Consider the following 19,744-nt stretch of genomic DNA (forward strand, 5'->3'; position numbering starts at 1 on the left):
AAGAGTAAACAGTTGATGTTTCGGGCCGAGACCCTTCCTTTCCCACCTGAAGAAGGGCCTTGCCCCAAAATGTCAGCTGTTTATTCATTTCCATAGATGCTGTCTGACCTGCTGAGTCCCTCCAGCATGTTGTGTGTGTTGCTTTGGATTTCCAGCATCTACAGATTTTCTTTGTTTGTGATATAATAACATGTCTATTTCATTGCACCTTTATTAAAATATTTTTAATGCAAAACAATCTCTACTAAGGTGCTTAACTACCCAAGGTTATTTGTTAACTTGGCACAATAAGTAGCAGTATTGTTTGGAAGTGCTTATTTATTGACTGTGGATTAAGTAAGCTGCCCTGAATGCATGTAACTTCCTGGTACAGCTAGTATTTTGTACCTGGGATAACATTTTCCCCCCATTTTCATTCGGTGGGAAAGATAAACTACCAATACATTACTAATGTGTATGCCACATCTGTAGCATTGAATTGGCAAGGGACTCTGTGTGTATGTGCTCTGGCTTTTCTCTGTAACCAAACACTCAGAGAGCAAAGCTCTGCATTTATTGTAAAATCTAAAGAGTTGCAGAGTTTTTCAGACCTGGGAAAGAGGGAGGTGCCAATTTGCAAAGCAACTGATGGCTTATTTATTAAGTGTTATTTTTAAATGGACTGACCCCAAGGCATGTCTGCATTCTCTTTTCCGAGCATTTATTTAACATAATGTTGGTTTCCAAGCAATATCGTTACGTGGCATTATTCCATACTAGGAAGTGATGGGATTTACTCTTCCTGATCTGGTTTCCTGCTAGCTGGGAATTTTCTCCTGAAATTTTGCAATGCTTGCTGAAGTGCAGTAGTGTGCCCGAAGCAAAACAAGAAAAAAAAATCTTTCAGTATGACCGTTTTCACATGACCAGGAACTTAAACAAAGTCATGATTTTGCGCAGCTGTGGTTTTACGATGAATGAGATATGCTTTAAAAAGACATATTTTCTTAGTTGTGTTTCAATAGCCAGCCAAACGCTTTAACATTTTTCAAATCTGATTTGTAGAACACTGAGGGCCTGGCAGAATGCCAAATAAAGAAGGGTTCACTGAGTCTTTTGAAGGAGAGGTGGGAGTCTTGTGATCCAATTGCATCGTTTTCAGGGAATGCTCTCAGAGGCATGAGTCCTTACTTCAGCCTCCTTCCAGTGAACTGAAGGTCCTGCCGAGCGAGCTGCTCTCGATATAAGGCTCTTAGACAGGTACTGAAGAGCTTTTAACATCAGCCTTTCGACAGCAGTCTGAAGTCACCAGTCAGCCAATACTTCCATCCCCAGAATATCAGAGTGTGTAATTCGAGTACCAGAGCTGGAATTTCTGTGGTAGCCTGACTGAAGGCATCCTGTGTTCTGACATAACAGCTTACTTGCTGAAAATATTATTTGTACGAGAATGGAAAGTGATCCAGAAACCGGAATGGTGGTGAGTGGAACACAGAGAAATGACGTTTTAGCTTCACCCATAAGCATGGAAGAAACTGAATCAGCCCAAAGTGAAGTCGTTAAGGAAGATTTACAAGCTGCCAGAAGGATTGAGAAATTTTCTATCCCACTGGATGATTTAAGAATGCTGTTTGAGAAGACAGACTCTCCAAGGAACTGCAAGAAGGTAATTTTCTTTGTACTGGATTACTTTCTTAAAGGCAAATGTGTAATAGGAAAGTTAGTTATTTCAGGGTATGGTTAAAGAATATTAAAATCAGATAATTATACAAACTGAGGATTAGAACATTGCGGATGCTGGAAAGTTGAAGATCTGAATATTTCTGAAAATCAGAAAATTTCAGAAGCACGCAGCAGGTCAACCTGAGTCTGTACTGAGAGACGGCCTATGTTTCAGATGTGGGACCCTTCATCAGAACTAACAAAACTACTATAAATGGCTTCATGTTAATTAGGATCTATTAACACAAATATCTAGCCATCTCCAGGTTTAAGGGATTTTTACTTGGTGTTAGGAAGCAGTAATATCCAGTTAATAATATCTATATAATACAGTAATCCAGTTAATATTTAACCAAACTGTTCCATAGATAGACATTATCTTCTCAATGTTGAAAATAATGTTCATTTGCATTCATCTGTCTAGTAACAGGCATTACCTTGTTCAAAGATATATAAATAACTTTTAGGTTACAACTGTGTTCAATAAAGATAAAATCTCACTGAAAACCCGAAGCAGATAAAAACAAATCTCTTTGTATTCCTATAGAATTAGAAGTTCAATCATAATGGAACATTGTTTGAACTACAAAAGCCGGGCATTGGAGCTTAGTGGTTAGCACAATGCTTTACAGTACAGGTGAGCCGGGTTCAGTTCCCACCACCTCCTGTAAGAGGTTGTACATTCTTCCCGTGATCGTGTGGGTTGTCTCCCGCTGCTCCGGTTTCCTCCCACAGTACAAAGAAGTACTATTTAATAGGTCAATTGGTCATTGTCATGTGATTAGGGCCAGCTTAAATAGGGAGATTGGTGGCTGGGCGGCTTGAAAGACTGGAAGGTCCTATTCTGCACTCTATCTCAATAAATTAATAAATAGATACAAATATTAGAATCATCTGCCAAGAAAGTCCTCGTGCTTGGTTGACAACATGTACAAGCTTTCTTGTTGCATTGGACTATTCAAGTTCTTCCAGACTTCAGATCATGTCCAACATGTACATGCCCTGACAGGTCAGGTTTTACTGATCAACGATTGAGCCAGTGTCATTTGATATGTTTTAGCTCCTTCAGGTAACCGAGTACAAAATAGCATCAGCTACCTTCACAGCTGAATAAGGAAATCTAATGTCTACCGTGATTATTTTATCGCGAAATAACAGAGAAGGCTTACATCCCATCCTGGTTCTGCATCGAAATATGTTATTCCGATTTGGGTGGTGGGGTAAGCAATTGCAGGTAGTCTTAGAGGAAGAAAGAGTAGGAATATAAAAGATTGAGTTGCATTCTTACTTAATATCCTGCTGGAAAACTCATGTGTTAATTACGTAATGGCAGAGAGAGAAAAAAACATTCAGGGAATTTTTGGGAGGTTTTTTCCTGGAAGAGAGCTTACTGATACTTGTTCACACACATTCATGATGCATTATCAGCACTCATGGAAATGTGCCAGCTAAATTTCTCATTCAATATAAAAAATGTGTGATACAGAAGCAATGTCAATGTGTGGAGGGGTAAAAAGCATTAAGTATATTCTGCAATAGTAATTTTATATTAAAGGGAGTTTTATAATGTTGTCATGTATATCCAAATTACCTATGTGGTAATTCTTCAGTGGATGAAGTTTGGCTAGAAATTCAATTTCATTCAATTAGAACATTGAGGGGAGGTTAGTTGGAGGTATACAAAATTATGAGGGGTATATATAGGGTAAATGCAAGCAGGCATTTTTCATGGAAGTTGGATGGAACTGCAGCCAGAGGTCATGGGATAAGGGTAAAAGATGAAAAGTTTATGGGGAACATGAGGGGAAACATCTTCACTCAGAGCGCCGTGGGAGTGTGGAATGAGCCGCCAGTGCAAGTAGTGCATGTGAACTTGATTTCAATATTTAAGAGAAGTTTGGATAGGTATATTGATGGCAGGGGTGTGGAGACATATGGTCCCAGAGCATATCAATGGGATAGGCTGTTTAAATAGTTTTGACATGGACTAGATGGGCTGAAGGGCCTGTTTCTGCACTGTACTTTTCTATAACTCTGATTTGAAGATGATTCAATGTTATTTGAACTTTGTAAATCCATTGGTGACCTTGTCTTTACAGAAAGGGGCTCAAAGAAAAGAATAAATTCTGGTGCTCAAATCTAATGCATGAAGAAAGACACAGAACTGATGTTTCCCTCAGTGGGCAATAGAAAGGAGACAAAGTAAATGTCTCAATAATTGTGTAAGAAGTGAATAAGGCAGATAGAATTACATTTTCCAGATAATAGTCTAGAATTGGACAACTATTTTGTAGTCACATTTTGTTTTGTTCAGTCAGGGGATGTAGATGTTACTGGGAAAAAAAGCATTTATTAATCATTCTTATTACTAATGGTGAGCTGTCAACTTAACCCACAGTAATGTGTGTATCAAAAATTCTTATAGAAACATAGTAAAATAGAAAACCTACAGCACAATACAGCCCTTCAATCCACAATGCTGTGCCGAACATGTACTTACTTTAGAAATTACCTAGGGTTACCTATAGCCCTCTTTTTTTCTAAGCTCCATGAACCTATCCAGGAGTCTCTTAAATTCTACTGCATCGTTAGTCAATACAAAGCTGCAGGATCCTTAAAACAATGGTAATGAGAGTGTGCTGCTATACTCCCACATCAAGTTTTAAAATTCAACTGCTCAAAGTAAATTTATTATCAAAGGTCATTCTTGTCACCATCTACAACCCTGAGTTCATTTTCTTGCAGGTGTACTCAATAAATCTATAGAATAATGACCATAATAGAATCAATGAAAGATCGCCCAACTAGGGCGTTCAACCAGAGCGCAGAAGACAACCATCTGTGCAAATACAAAAAGAAGAAATAATAATAATAATAATTAATAAGTAGATACATAAATAAGCAATAAATATGGAGAACGTAAGATGAAGAGTCCCACAGCCCATGGGTTGTGGGAACAGTTCAATGATGGTGCAAGTAAAGTTGAGTGAAGTTATCCCCCTTAGTTGAAAAGCCTAATGATTGAGGGGCAGTAACTGTCCTGAAGCGCCTATACGACCTTCCTGATAGCAGCGGTGAGCTCCTCATGATGGATGCTGCTTTCCTTCAATGGTGTTTCATGTAGTAGATGTGCTCATTGATGGAGAGAGTTTTACCCATGATGGATTGGGCTATATCCATTAATTTTGTAGGATTTTCTATTCAAGGACATTGATGTTTCCATACCACACTGTGATTCCACCAGTAAATATACTCTCCACTACACATCTATAGAAGTTCATCAAAGTTTTAGATGTCATGCTGAATCACCACAAACTCCTAAGGAAGTAGAGGTACTTCCTTCATAATTGTACTTGCGTGCTGAGCCTGGGACAGGTCCTCAGAGATAATAATACTGAGGAATTTAAAATGACTGATCCTCTCCTCCTCTGGTCCTCCAATGAGGACTGACTATGGACCTTTGGTTTTCATCTCCTGAAGTCAAAAATTGGCTCCTTGGTCTTGGTGACATTGAGTAGGAGGGTTTATAACTTGGACTGAAGAACAAAAGAGATGATTGTTCAGGAGACTTCAGGAGAGCACGAAGCAACCACTCTCCACTGAACATCAACGGCTCCTCTGTAGAGATCGTTAAGAGCACCAAATTTCTTGGTGTTCACTTGGCAGAGAATCTCACCTGGTCCCTCAACACCAGCTCCATAGCCAAGTAAACCCAGCAGCATCTCTACTTTCTGCGAAGGCTGAGAAAAGTCCGTCTCCCACCTCCCATCCTCACTACATTCTACAGAGAATGTATCGAGAGCATCTTGAGCAGCTGCATCACTGCCTGGTTTGGAAATTGCACCATCTCAGATCGCAAGACACTGCAGCGGATAGTGAGGTCAGCTGAGAAGATCATCGGGGTCTCTCTTCCTGCCATTACGGACATTTACACTACACGCTGCATCTGCAAAGCTAACAGCGTGAAGGACCCCACGCACCCCTCATATAAACTCTTCTCCCTCTTGCCATCTGGCAAAAGGTACCGAAGCATTCGGGCTCTCACGACCAGACTGTGTAACAGTTTCTTCCCCCAAGCCATCAGACTCCTCAATTCCCAGAGTCTAGTCTGACACCAACTTACACACACGCACTCAGCTGAATACCACTCCACTCCCTTTGCAATTTTTGCTCATTTCTTTCTCAATTCCTGCTAAAACATTATTTACATTTACATCATTTATTATTATATTGTAATTTGCCCTTTACTATGCCTATTGTCTCTTTTATTAATTATTATACTGTCTTGCACTGTTTTGTGCACTTTATGTAGTCCCGTGAAGGTCTGAAGTCTAATGTAGTTTTGTGTTGTTTCACATAGTCTAGTGTAGTTTTGTGTTTCATGTAGCACCATGGTCCTGGGGGAATGCTGTTCTGTTTTTACTGTGTACTGTATCAGCAGTTAGGGTTGAAATGACAATAAAAGTGACTTGACTTGACTTGACATTGGCAGTGGTTGGTATGCCTAGTAACTCCAAAACATGAAACTAATTCAAAGGAAAACAAGAAAGATGAGAAATGAGAGTCTTAGTTCTTTACGTTAAGTGAGGTGTACACTAATCATGTGCTGGCATTGTGATGTATGCAATTCATGTACATATAATACTTAATGAGTTATTTAAATGAAAACGAGTTCTGAAGGAATTCAGCAGGCCAGGCTGAATCTACGGAAATGAGTAAACAGTCAATGTTTTTGGCTGAAACCTTTCAACTTGATGAGAGGTCCTCTCCTGAAACATCAACTGTTTATATTCCTGCTGAGTTCCTTCAACATTTTGTGTGCGTTGTTTTGGATTTCCAGCATCTACAGACTTCCCAGTTCTGCAGTACGTTTCAAAATGAACTCAATTGCACCATGGTATGCTTGTGAAAGGAGTGAATATTTAAGGTAATGGTTAGTGTGCCAATCAGGTGAACATTTTGTAAGTTGGTGACATGCTTCATGGTTCTAATTGTAGCTCTCTCCCTGATAGCATTGTGGGTACAGCCACACCTCAAGGACTGCAGTGGTTCAATGGTTCAAGAAGGCTGCTTACTGCCATCTCCTCATGGATGTCAAATGCCGGCTCTGCCTTTAACTCCTTGAATGAATTTAAAAAAATAAATTCTTATTCTACTTGTCCAGGGAAAATATAAGTTTTCCATTGGATATCTGTCATGTTTTTTGTATAGTGGAAAAGCTTTTGAAAATTAGGGAGTGAATCACTTGCTATCCATTCCCAACCTAGGAGTTGCTCTTGTAAGCAAATTGGACCAAGTGTGGCTGGTCCTGTTGACCTCTTTGTCAATAATACCCCACGGATATTGGTTGTAAAGGGTATGGTAATCAAAGGCCATTGGATATCAATCAAAGTCATTGAAATTATCTTTTGTCACAGGCTGACTTTGTCAGCTAGTTGTGTACTGCAATTGTTAATTTAAATGTTTCAGCTCAAACATAAATACAATATGTGTTTACCCATTTTAATGCACAGTTGAGACTCAGACACAGAGACGTAGCAGTTAATGCTGATTTCTCACATCTCCAGAGACCAGATTTCATAATCTTGGGCCCATGTGGTATTTCCACATTTTATTCCTAATCACACAAAATTCCTCTGGTGATTCATAGAGTCATTGAGTTATACAGCATGGAAACAGATCCTTCAGCTCAGCTCGTCCATGCCAACAAGGATGTCGACATGATCTCCTCCCACTTTCCTTCTTTTGCCTCACATTCTTCTAAACCTCTACTATCTGTGTACCTCCCTAAGTATATCTCAAATATTTTCGTTGTACCCATCTCTAAACTTCATCTGGGAACTCATTCCATATAGCCTCTGCTATATGTATGAATAAGTTACCCCCTTGGGTCTCTTTTAAATCTTTCTGCTCTCAACTTATACTTGCATGCTCTTGTTTTAGACTCCCCTATCCTGGAGAAAACACTGTGACCATTCACCTTATCTATGGGCCTCATGATTTTATATACCTTTACAAGAGGGGTTCCCAACCTCTTTTGGATGAAGGGATATGGGCAGAAGCCAGGAGACTGGGGCTGAGAGGGAAAATGGCTCAGCCATGATGAAATGGTGGAGCAGCCTCAATCGACTAAATGGCCTAATTCTGTTCCTATATCTTATGGTTTTAAGGTAGTTTTTGTGCCATGTGCCCCTACCATTAACCGAGGGGTCTGAGGGCCCCAGGTTGGGAACTCCTGCTCCACAGCCATCTACACTCCAAGGCAAAATGTTCCAGACTTTCCAGTTTTCCATTATAACTCAAAGCCTCCAGTCCCAGTAGCATTCTCACAAATCTGTTCTGCAAGTTTTCCAACAAAATGGCATCCTTCCTGTGGCTGGAGAACTAGAACTTCACACAAATTTCATGCATGGTCTCAACAATGATCTGTACTGTTGTAACATAATGCTTCAATTCCTGTTCTCAATACCCTGACCAATGAATGCCAAAATTCTTCTTCACCATCCTGTCTACCTCTATTGCCTCTTTTAGAGAGCTATGTGTCTACTACACTCTCCAGAGCCCTACCATTTATTGTCTAAGTTCCACCCCAGTTTAATTTACCAAATTGCACATCTCAAACTTGTCTGAGTTAAATTCCATCGGCCATTTTTTTTGGGCAACTCTACTTAAAGGCAAAAGAACAGTTGGCAAGTAGGATCCAGGAGCAGCATGTTCTTGCTAGAGTGAAGGCAGATGTACCAAGTTCAGTAAAGTCTGGAGATATCAAGCCTCTGGTCAAGAAAATGTACATTACTTTTATCTGGACATAAGTGAATCCCTTGATAAATATTAAAAAATTAAGAGCAGGCTTAAGAAGGCAAGCAGGAAATCAAAAAGACAGTTTGAGATGGATTTAGTAAGCAAGGTTAAAAATAATTCTAAAAGTTTGTTCAGTTAACAGAAAAAGGATGATTAGGGAGAGATTAAGTCCTCTTAAAGACCATCAGGACTGTCTATGTGTGGAGTTGTCCACTCAACACCTGCCAGATCTTGCCTAATGTCTTCAAAGATGGCCCTGCTACAGTTTAGACATTAATCAAAGTTCCAAGTTCAATTTATTATCAAAGTACATATATGTCACTTCTTTGAGATGTCTGTTTGTTCTCGGTGTTTACTAGGAGTACATCATGGATGCAAAGGAAATGAAGGTAATAGTTAGTAATGTCTTGGAACATATGTATATTCCAAGGGAGAAGGTACTTGCAGCATTGAAGCACATTAAGGTGGGCAAATCCCCAGGGCCAGATAATGTGTACCTCCCAGATCTTATGGAAGGCCAGAGAGGAAACTGAGGAGGCCCTTATTGAGATATTTGGTTTGTCATTAGCTGCTAGTGAAGTTCAAGAAGACTAGAGGGTAGCTGAAGTTGTTTCCAGGCCACGCTCTCTTCTCACAGCTGCGATCAGGTAGATGGTACAAGAGCCTCAGTAATCTCATCATCAGGTGCAGGAACAGTTACTACCCCTCAGCCAACAGGTTCCTGAATAAAAGGGGATAACTTCACTCACGCCCCATCATTGAGATGTTCTCACAACCAATGATCTCACTTTGAGGATGCTTTAGAGACTGGCAGCTGTTGGTTGTCCTCAGAAGGCAGCTGAGGTTCCCCGACCATATCGCAGCCACCACCCTGTGACCAGACATTGTCCTTGTGTCTGAGCTTATGAAGCAGGTGGTGATGCTGGAGCTGACAGTCCCATGGGAAGATCACTTGGAAGAGGCCTTTGAAAGGAAGCTATCTAAGTATGCAGGACTGGTCAGCAACTGCCAGCAGGCTGGATGGAGAGCGAGGTGTCTCCCAGTGGAAGTTGGTTGTGGGGATTCGCAGCCCGTTCCTTAGCCAGAGCCTTCAGCAATTTGGGCATCAAGGGAGAGAGGAAGAGGAGAGCCATCTGCAGTACCACCGATGCGGCAGAGAGGGCCTCAAGATGGCTGTGGCTCAAGAGAGGGGAGCCATGGAGTCATGTGTAGCTAGCCATCTGGACACAAGCTGGGGTCTGATCAGCCCCGGCTGGGTCACCTGGAGAAGGGTGTATGATGTTGAAAGGCCCGAAACACCCGATGATTCCAGGAACATCACTGATGATGTGTCCAGAAGCATCAGTAGATGTATGTACACAACTAATTATCTCATGTTCTCATTACTTATTACTATTTATTTATATTTGCATTTGCACAGTTTGTTGTCCTCTGCACTCTGGTTGATCGTTCATTGAAAGTGTCATAGTTACTATTATATAGATTTGCTGAGTATGCCTGCAGGAAAATGAATCTCAGGGTTGTATATGGTGACATATATGTACTTTGATAATAATATTTACTTTGAACTTTGAACTTTATTGTTCTAGTTTTCAAGAAGGATAGCAAGGACAGGAAACTATGGGTTGACTTCAGTTGTGGGGAAGTTATTGGAGGGAATTCTGAAATACAAGGTCTACTTTCACTTCAGGAGACAAGGTCTGATCAGGAATAGTCAGCATAGTTTTGTGCATGGTAAGTCATGTCTGACAGATCTTTTGGAGCCTTATGAAGAGGCAGCTAAGAAGATTGTTGAAGATAGGTAGTGGATGGCATTGTTTGTTTGGACTTTAGTAAGGCCTTTGACAAGATCCTGCATGGTAGGCTGATCTAGAAGGCTAGGTCTTATGGGATTCGGGGGATCTAGCAAGATGGATTCAAAATTGGTTTGATCATAGGAAGCAGAAGGTGAGGGCTGAAGGTCGACTCTCTGTCTGGAGACCTGTGGGGACCCCCAGGAATCATTTTTAGGACCTCTGTTATTTATTAGTTATGTAAATAATTTGGATGTGAATGTACATGGCATCTCTAGCAAGTTTGCTGATGATACCAAATTGTCTTGTTGGTAGTAAAGCAGGTTACAAAGAGAACTTTGTCAATTCGGGAAGTGGGCTGAGGAATAGCAAATGGGTTTCAATTTAGCCAGACTTAGAAATTCAAACCAGGGTGGGACCTATATAGTGAATGGCAGGGTAATGACAAGGGTTATGAAACAGAAGGACCTGGAAGTTTAAGCGAACTGTTTATTGAAAGTAGCTGGACAATTAAACAGAGTGATAAAGAAGGCACTTAGCATGTGGGCCTTCATCAGGCAAGGTATAGAGTTTATGACGAGGGACATTATGTTGCAGTTACAGTATTTAAGTCTCTGTTGAGACAGCACTTAGAGTATTCTGTACAGCTTTGTTCACCCTGCTATAGAAAGACATTGCCAAGTCAGAGCGTGTGCACAATAGACTTACAGGGATGCTACCTGGACTAGAGGGTCTGAGTTATAGGCAGAGGTTAGCCACAGCTAGATCTTTAGTCCTGGGAGCATAGAAGAATGAAAGGTGACCTCATAGAAATTTATAAAATCATGAGGGGTATGGATAAGGTGGGCAATCATAATCCTTTCCCCAGGACTGGGGAATCATAAACTAGACGACATACATACAATGTGAGAGGAGAGAGATTTAAAAGCGAGCTAAGAAGTAACTCCTTTTCACGGAGGGTAGGATGTACCTAGAATGAGCTTCCAGGGAAGGTGGTTGAAGTGGGTATAACATAACATTTAAGAGGCATTTGGATAGGTACATGGAGGGGAGGAGCTTAGAGGGTTATAGGATGATCTTGGATAATTAGGATTAGCAGGAATGATGCGGTGGTCAGCATGGGCCAGCTGGACAAAGGACCTGTTTCGGTGTTGTATTTCTCTATGACTCTCACCTCGAGAAGGCTGGATGTTGGTTCAAGCCTATCGTAAAGAAAGTAACACATGATGATTAAGCAATACACACAAAATGCTGGAGGAACTCAGCAGGTCAGGCAGCATCTATGGAAATGAATAAACAGTCGACGTTTTGGGCAGAGACCCTTCTTCAGGACTGGATGATTAAATGTGCAAGCCTCTGATGTGAAGTTAACATTTCTATGTCTTTTTATTTTTCTGTTTTTCTGTTACAAATACTATTGTATCAGAAAACCTTAAGTTAGAACTTACAGAGATGATTCCATTGCCGCTGAAATAAGCATGTCCTATTTCAGTGGAACTGTGGTAGGAAGAAGAATTAAGGAAAGGGTGTTGTCTTTCTGAATAGCTTTATCCAACAAGTCCATGTTTCTTTAATGTTTAAATCCAAGGAAGCAATGAACTAGACAAAGTCTCTGCCTCTGTGGCCTCAAATTTGTTTCAGCAATTATTTTACTGAAGTCAGAGCATTGTGACAAAGAACAGATAAGAGGAAACACATGTAATTTCACCAAAGCCTGACATTTACAGACGTATGGTACTCATCAAGTATTAACCTCAGCAGTACTATCCTGCACCAATGTAAGTAAAATGATTAGTGGGTAAAATTTGGTAGTGTGATTATTTTAACACAGATGGTAGATTAATACAAAATACAAAATGTATCATATCTGGATTCTTAGGACACAATTTATGATGAACATTCCTTGGGGAATGAGGGTGGATCTTAAACTGCCAGAGTTGGAATAAATGTTTTTGAAGTTTATTTTTTTACACTTACAGCACAAGATTTAGGTAAGTGAATATATTTTTTTCTCTCCGAGTTTCGATTACTGCCTGTTACGCCACTGGCACTTAGGGCAACAATGAAGGTCCTACATCTCCATCTGTTTTTGGCCGCAAGGATTCTCACTGCTGTTTCCGTAACTGTTTTGTTTTACTACTCCATGTTGTTAGCCCTGAATTGAACCTAGAACTTAGAGGACCAGTGGAGCACCTGATGCACCATCAATAAATCTCCGAGACGTGAGGCGAGATATCGGCTTTTATTGACTGGAAGAAAGAACAAGCAGCAATTGACCACCATGCTACATCCTGGAGACCGAGGGCAGGGCTCAGGCCTCAATCGCCTTTATACCGGGGTCTGTGGGAGGAGCCACGGTCAGTGGGAGGAGCCACAGGAGCAGTCAGCAAGGGGGGCGTGTCCACCACAGCACTCTTAGTCTGGCCTCTACCCTTTGACCTGTTTGGCATGGGTGACCCTATCAAGAACCGACATAAAATGCCTTGACTCCAGCCAACATAGCTCTCCGAGTCACTGAAGCTTGCAAGCCTCCGAACCACAAGCTTGTGGTCCTCTTGTAGGTTTTTCTCTGATGTGTCAGTTTTATTTCCTCACAGCCTAAAAATTGATTCCACTATTTCATTCAAGGAAGTGCAAGGTCAGACATGGTTAATGCTATAGTGTTCAAAAAGTTCAAAGTAAATATTATTATCAAAGTATATATACATCACAATGTACAACCCTGAGATTCATTTTCCTGCAGGCATACTTAGCAAATCTATAGAATAGTAACTATAATAGCCTCAATGAAAGATCAACCAGACTACAGAAGACAACAAACTGTGCCAATGCAAATACAAATAAATAGCAATAAATAACAAATAGATGAGATATGAGATAAAAGTCCTTAAATGAGATCATTGGTTGTGGGAACATCTTAATAGATAAGCAAATGAGTGTAGTCAAGTTTACTCGTTGCCTAGCACAAGTCTGAACACAAACGATGGAATTGGAATTGAATATTGGTTCTTTACTTTTGTTACAAGGTCTGTCATTGTTAAAATTTATAGACGTGGAACCAAACACAACAGGTAACACTTATTGGAAAAATTAAACGATTTGAAAATAACTTCTTTTCAGAAACAACACTAGCAGCTACCTTCTCAGTGGTTCGAGGTCATTATTCTTGGCATATAACAGATCATTACTTTTATTTTATGATCGATATTGTGTTGACTCTTATGGTTGAATAGCAGAACTGCATGGAAAAAATAATTAAGTGAGTGCAAGTTTTGTGCATCTCAGTGCAGAGTGTCCCAGGAGGAAAATCAGAAACTATTTCCTGTGCTCAATCATCCAGTGTCCACAGTAGCATATATATTCAGCATTAGCAATGCCAAAGTCAACAGCTTTAATGTGCCTACTTTTAATACTATCCAACCATTTTTTGTAAAGGAAGGAAATTAGCCAGAGGAAAAATGTATTTATTATACTTCTTAACTTCAAGAAATTTTAATACAAAAACATAATATTTTCCTAATTTTCAGTTCAGGCTGGTTTTCAGTGGTTGGCTTTTGGCTTCAGTTCAAAACTAACCTAGAGCAGCAACACAAAAGAGCTGAGAATGTTTAAATGCCTGTCTCCATTTAAGTCATCAGCTGACTTCCTATGCAATCTGGGCAGAAAATTGGTGGAAGGTGGTGTAACTTACCACAACCCAAAGGCAAAACGCCACCACCCACTCCTCCTGGACCCATAAATAAAGTCAGACAACTTTTTCTTTCAGTCTCTTCTGGCTCAGGTTAAATTCATCGCTGCACTGGCCTGGAAGCAAAACTCCTATCCGGACTGACAAATGAAATTTGTTATCAGCTCCCAAAGACATCACTGTGGCAAGTAAAACCCTCAGGCTTTGCTGAAAGAAAATAGTGAGCAAAAAAGAGCTGTGGTTGCAAAGTCAGCAAGTTAGCTGAGTGAACTCAGCTTGCGTCCTTTAGGTGGAAAGGGTTAACTCTGCCCTTCCTGTGAAACGATTTTGCAGTATACAATGAATCAAAAAGGTATTGTAACTGCCCTAAATGTCTGAAGGCAAAATTCCCTTAAGATTAATGTAATGGTAGTTCTGCTGTGTAAGATGATATTTGGCAACCAAGATATATGTTGAAATTTTATAGGTTGGGGTTTTAAAGACAAACTTATTTGTTCTGTGCTGCAAGGAAATAAATCACTGTTTGTACAGGAAATCAAAAAAAGTTTGATCTATAATAGAAAGGTATTACATGACAAATATTTAGCTGTTCCACATAGAACTGTTTTGGTATGAAATGCATCCCTTATTCTTTTAGTCACTGCTAATAATTACCAGCAATTACAGGGATATTTTATTACAATCTTCATTTGCATCATAAGTTCTTCGTAAACATTTGGCTATAGCAAAGGGAAAACCGTACAGTTTCATCAGGTCTGTTAGTCGCTGAGTGGGCGGCATTTGAATGCATTTTTGGCTGGTGAATAGAATTAATACGGGGCCCATGGACCCCTTGCGTAATGGTACTGGTGCATGGCATAAAAGATTTGGGAACCCCTGATACAGGTGGAACTTGGTGGTAAGTATGGACCTGGTGCTTTATAAATCTTTGACCCTAAACTGTGGGCATCAAAATTGAGGAAATGGTTCCATAATAACGGAGTCAAAGGCTTTAGTGAGATGGGGAAAAGACCCGAATAGTAGTTGCTGCATTTTGTTTATATGTTAAAGTTCATGTTCACTCTACAGCTGGATGTGCGTGGTCCCCGCTATAATTCAGAAAGTGTTCCTTCCCACTGAGTAAGGCTGTTGAGGGTAACTCTGACAATGACTTTCCCTGTGAGATCCCTGACAGGAGACCCTTTGTCACAGTCTGCTTGCTTTAAATCGTTACGATTTTGCCATTTCTGAGGCCCCAGATATAACATCCACTCCCTCGATGAAAACAATGGATTGGATTGGTTAATTATTTCCTTGTGTACGAAGGTACAGTGTCAAAACAGGATTGGAAAAAGCTGCAGAGAATTGTAAATTCAGTCAGCTCCATCATGGGCACTGGCCTCCTCAGTATCGAGGACATCCTCAAAAGGCGATGCCTCAAAAAGGTGGCATCCATCATTGAGGATCCTGTCACTCAGGACATGCCCTCATCTTATTTCTACCATTAAAGAGAAGGTGCAGGAGCCTGAAGACACACACTTAATGCTTTAGGAACAGCTTCTTTCCTTCTGTCATCAGACTTCTAAATGGGCAATGAATGAACCTATGAATGCTACCTCGTTATTTTTTCTTTCTTTTTGCACTGCTTATTATATATATATATAAATGTGTGTGTGTGTGTTGGTGCGTGGCCAAGTAGTTAAGGTGTTCATCTAGTGATCTGAAGGTCGCTAGTTCGCGCCTTGACTGAGGCTGCGTGTTTGTGTCCTTGAGCAAGGCACTTAACAACACATTGCTCTGCGACGTCACCGGTGCCAAGCTGCATGGGTCCTAGTGCCCTTCCCTTGGACAACATCGGTGGCGTGGAGTGGGGAGATAAAAAGTCCTGTAAAGTGAAGATGCTTTAAAGATAATGAAATGAGAAGTTTCTAAATAGCAAAAAAATTACTATAAAGAGCAGGAAACAGTAAAAAAAAAACTAAATCAAACCAGTATTTGGTGTGATCACCCCCTGCCTTTAAAACTGCATCAGCTCTCTAAGGCACACTGTAGTATGGTTCTATACAAAATCCAGCTGGTAAGTTGTTCAATACATTTTGGAGAACTTGCCACAGTTCTACAGACTTTGGCTGTCTTGTTTGCTTCTGACAGATAATCTGCCTCAAAGATGTTGAGATCAGGGCTCCGTGTAAGCTATATGTGGTGAACTAGATATACCTGTCTGACTGCTCCTGTTATTGATGGTGCATCACTATACCATTTGAAAACATATAAAAAAAATCTAGTACAAATCTTTTGCACAGTACTGTATGCCGGAGATATTAAACCTGATTCTGATTCTGTTTTTTTGCACACTATCCAGGCAGACCATGCCATACGTATTTACACAGAGGTACTAAAAAGACAACCAGAATGCAGGAGATAGTATTACAGTTACAGAGAAAGCGTAGTGCAGATAAATGACTAAAGTGCAAGGGTCACGACAAGCTAGATTGAGTGATTTAGAGTTCATCTTTCAGTGTGTGAGAGGTTTGTTCAAGACTTTGATAGCAGCAGGATAGAAACTGTCCTTGAGTCTGGTGGTATGGGGTCTCAAGCCTTAATATCTTCGGCCTGGTGAGGGCGGGGAGAAGAGAGAATGATTGGGGTGAATGGGGTCCTTGATTGCGTTTGTATGGGTTCTTGGAACATCTATTAAATTTAATTTTTATCATTCTGAGGTGACTGATGAGACAAATGTGGGTTCCTCAGATGGGGTAGGATGTGCCTGGTGGATTGGGGAGGGTGGCAAATTAAAGTTAAAGCCATGGAGTCAGAGACCAATAGAGCATGTCTATGATGTCCCTGGCAACCACTGTACCCAGCCAACTTCCACAAAATACCGGAGGAACTCAGCAGGTCTGGCAGCATCCAGGAAAATGAACAAACTGTTGACATTTCAGGCCGAGACCCTTCTTCAGGACCTTTCCAGTCCTGCTTACGGAAGGAAGGTGAAGTGTCTCCCACAGCCTCTCCTGTTCAGGCATAGTGATCGCTGCAGGACCACTGTTTGGCTTGCCGTGCAGGAGGTCACCTTCATATGGCCTCTCCTACACCACTGTGCCCACAGAACTGCCTTCAGGTGGCACCCCTGTTCTTATTGAGCATGCCATGTGGTGGCATGAACGAGTGTCCAGCAGTATAGCTAGGTGAGCAGGCTGGGCTCATCAGCCTTGGCTGGCAGCTAGCCGAAGAGGAGGACAACTCTGATTACAAACCTGTGTGGACCGGACTCGTTAGCCTTGCCAGGCATTCTGTCTAAGAGAAGGAAAACTCTGATACTCTACCAACAGTCTTGTGGTTGCCGCAGCTCACTGTGTTGTTGTGCTGCTGTGGCTGTTTGGAGATTTTGAACAATTTCTTTTCTTCAGTATTCACTAAGGAGAAGGATATTGAATTGTGTAAGGTAAGGGAAACAAGTAGGGTAGTTATGGAAACTATGATGATTAAAGAAGAGTAAGTACTGGCGTTTTTAAAGAATATAAAAGTGGATAAGTCTCCAGGTCCTGACAGGATATTCCCAAAGGACCTTGAGGGAAGTTAGTGTAGAAATAGCAGGGGCTCTGACAGAAATATTTCAAATGTCATTAGAAATGGGGATGGTGCCGGAGGATTGGCGTATTGCTTTGTTTAAAAAGGGTTCTAAGAGTAAACCTAGCAATTATCAAGCTGCAAGTTTGACGTTAGTGGTGGGTAAATTAACGGAAAGTATTCTTAGAGCTAGTATATATAATTATCTGGATAGTCAGGGTCTGATTAGGAACAGTCAACATGGATTTGTGCGTGGAAGGTCATGTTTGACAAATTTTATTGAATTTTTTGAAGAGGTTACTTGGAAAGTTGACAAGGGTAAAGCAGTGGATGTTGTCTATATGTACTTCAGTAATGCCTTTGACAAGCTTCCACATGGAAGGTTAGTTAAGAAGGTTCATTCGTTGGGTATTAATATTGAAGTAGTAAAATGGATTCAACAGTGGCTGGATGCGAGATGCCAGAGAGTAGTGGTGGATAACTGTTTGTCAGGTTGGAGGCCGATGACTAGTGGTGTGCCTCAGGGATCTGTACTGGGTCCAATGTTGTTTGTCATATACATTAATGATCTGGATGATGGGGTGGTAAATTGGATTAGTAAGTATGCAGATGATACTAAGATAGTTGGCGTTGTGGATAATGAAGTAGGTTTTCAAAGCTTGCAGAGAGTTGTACAGTTCTGGTCACCGAATTATAGGAAAGATGTCAACAAAATAGAGAGAGTACAGAGGAGATTTACTAGAATGTTACCTGGGTTTCAGCACCTAAGTAACAGAGAAAGGCTGAACAAGTTAGGTCTTTATTCTTTGGAGCGTAGAAGGTTGAGGGGGGACTTGATAGAGGTATTTAAAATTATGAGGGGGATAGATAGAGTTGATGTGGATTGGCTTTTTCCATTGAGAGTAGGGGAGATTCAAACAAGAGGACATGAGTTGAGAGTTAGAGGGCAAACGTTTAGGGGTAACACGAGGGGGAACTTCTTTACTCAGAGAGTGGTAGCTGTGTGGAACGAGCTTCCAGTAGAAGTGGTAGAGGCAGGTTCGATATTGTCATTTAAAGTAAAATTGGATAGGTATATGGACAGGAAAGGAATGGAGGGTTATGGGCTGAGTGAGACTAGGTGAGAATAAGCGTTTGGCATGGACTAGAAGGGACAAGATGGCCTGTTTCCGTGCTGTAATTGTTATATGGTTATATGGATTGTCCCCAGGGCTAAAGAGTGGAATCGATCTGCACCGATCCTCACGCTAAATCTAGGCAGTGCAGGTGGAAAGAAAAGTCTTGCAGCGATGGAGTTTCCTCCTAATCTTCGCAAGTGAAGAACCAGCCGTCCATCTATTCATCTCCTGAAATATTTCCAGTAGATATTTACACTTAAGAACTTGAAGCTCTCAACCATCTCCAACTCAACACCATTGATACAGACAGGGAACTATTCCCTCCTGTTCTCTGAAGTTAATGATCAGTGCCTTCATTTTTCTGACATTAAAATAAAGAAAGAAAGGTCATTGTTTTGACACCATGCCTCGAAACTGTCTCTTTACTGTACTCAAAAGATTCAAAGTACACTTATTATGCAAGTACATATGCAGTATACAACCCCAAGATTCGTCTTCCCCACAGACTGCCACAAAACAAAGAAACCAGGGAATCTGTTCAAGGAAAATGAAATTCAACCCCACACTCACCAAATGTACAAAAATTCACGCAAACTGTAACGAACAAAGAGTGAAAAGATGAAATATAACAGACAAACTCAAAAGGCATATTTGTTTGAAATCCAACCCACTATGTCAGGAGTTCTGAACCTGGGGTCCATGGACCTGTCAGTCAATGGTAGGGGTCCATGGCACAAAAACGGTTTGGAACCCCTGTAGTACATGGTGGAAACCTCTGCAAATGTGTATTTGAAGTAGAGTTTAGCCACTCAGTTGTGAGTGTATAGGGAGTATAGCAATTGTAACGTACCCCGTAACTGGGTCACTTACCAGCAAAGATAGAGCGGTCCATTGAAGTCTGATGGTACTATTGTTAAAAGTCTTTATTGATAAAGGGGCACAAAAATAAGATTAATACAAACATTCAGATAATATACGTTGTCAATACTCAATCTAAAAGCGCAGGTATAATAATAATAATCAATAAGAAATAGCTCTATCGTTGTCTAGGGGATAATGTATTGTCCGATGGAAAAATAAAAGTCACTGTCATT

At 40.7% G+C, this 19,744-nt stretch overlaps 1 protein-coding gene across 2 annotated transcripts in view; it reads left to right on the top strand.

The window, feature by feature from the left end:
- Nucleotides 1-739: 739 nt before the first annotated feature.
- The window catches only part of LOC140728557 (xin actin-binding repeat-containing protein 2-like), a 171,053-nt gene continuing 152,048 nt past the window's right edge, over nt 740-19,744 (top strand). For both annotated transcript variants that reach the window (XM_073047460.1, XM_073047461.1), the window contains exon 1: nt 740-1,645. In XM_073047460.1, coding sequence (XP_072903561.1) covers nt 1,430-1,645 — 216 coding nt within the window. In that variant the 5' untranslated portion in view covers nt 740-1,429. The remainder of the gene's footprint in view (nt 1,646-19,744) is intronic.

This window comes from Hemitrygon akajei, chromosome 5, assembly GCF_048418815.1.
Source record: "Hemitrygon akajei chromosome 5, sHemAka1.3, whole genome shotgun sequence".
Lineage (NCBI taxonomy): Eukaryota > Metazoa > Chordata > Chondrichthyes > Myliobatiformes > Dasyatidae > Hemitrygon > Hemitrygon akajei.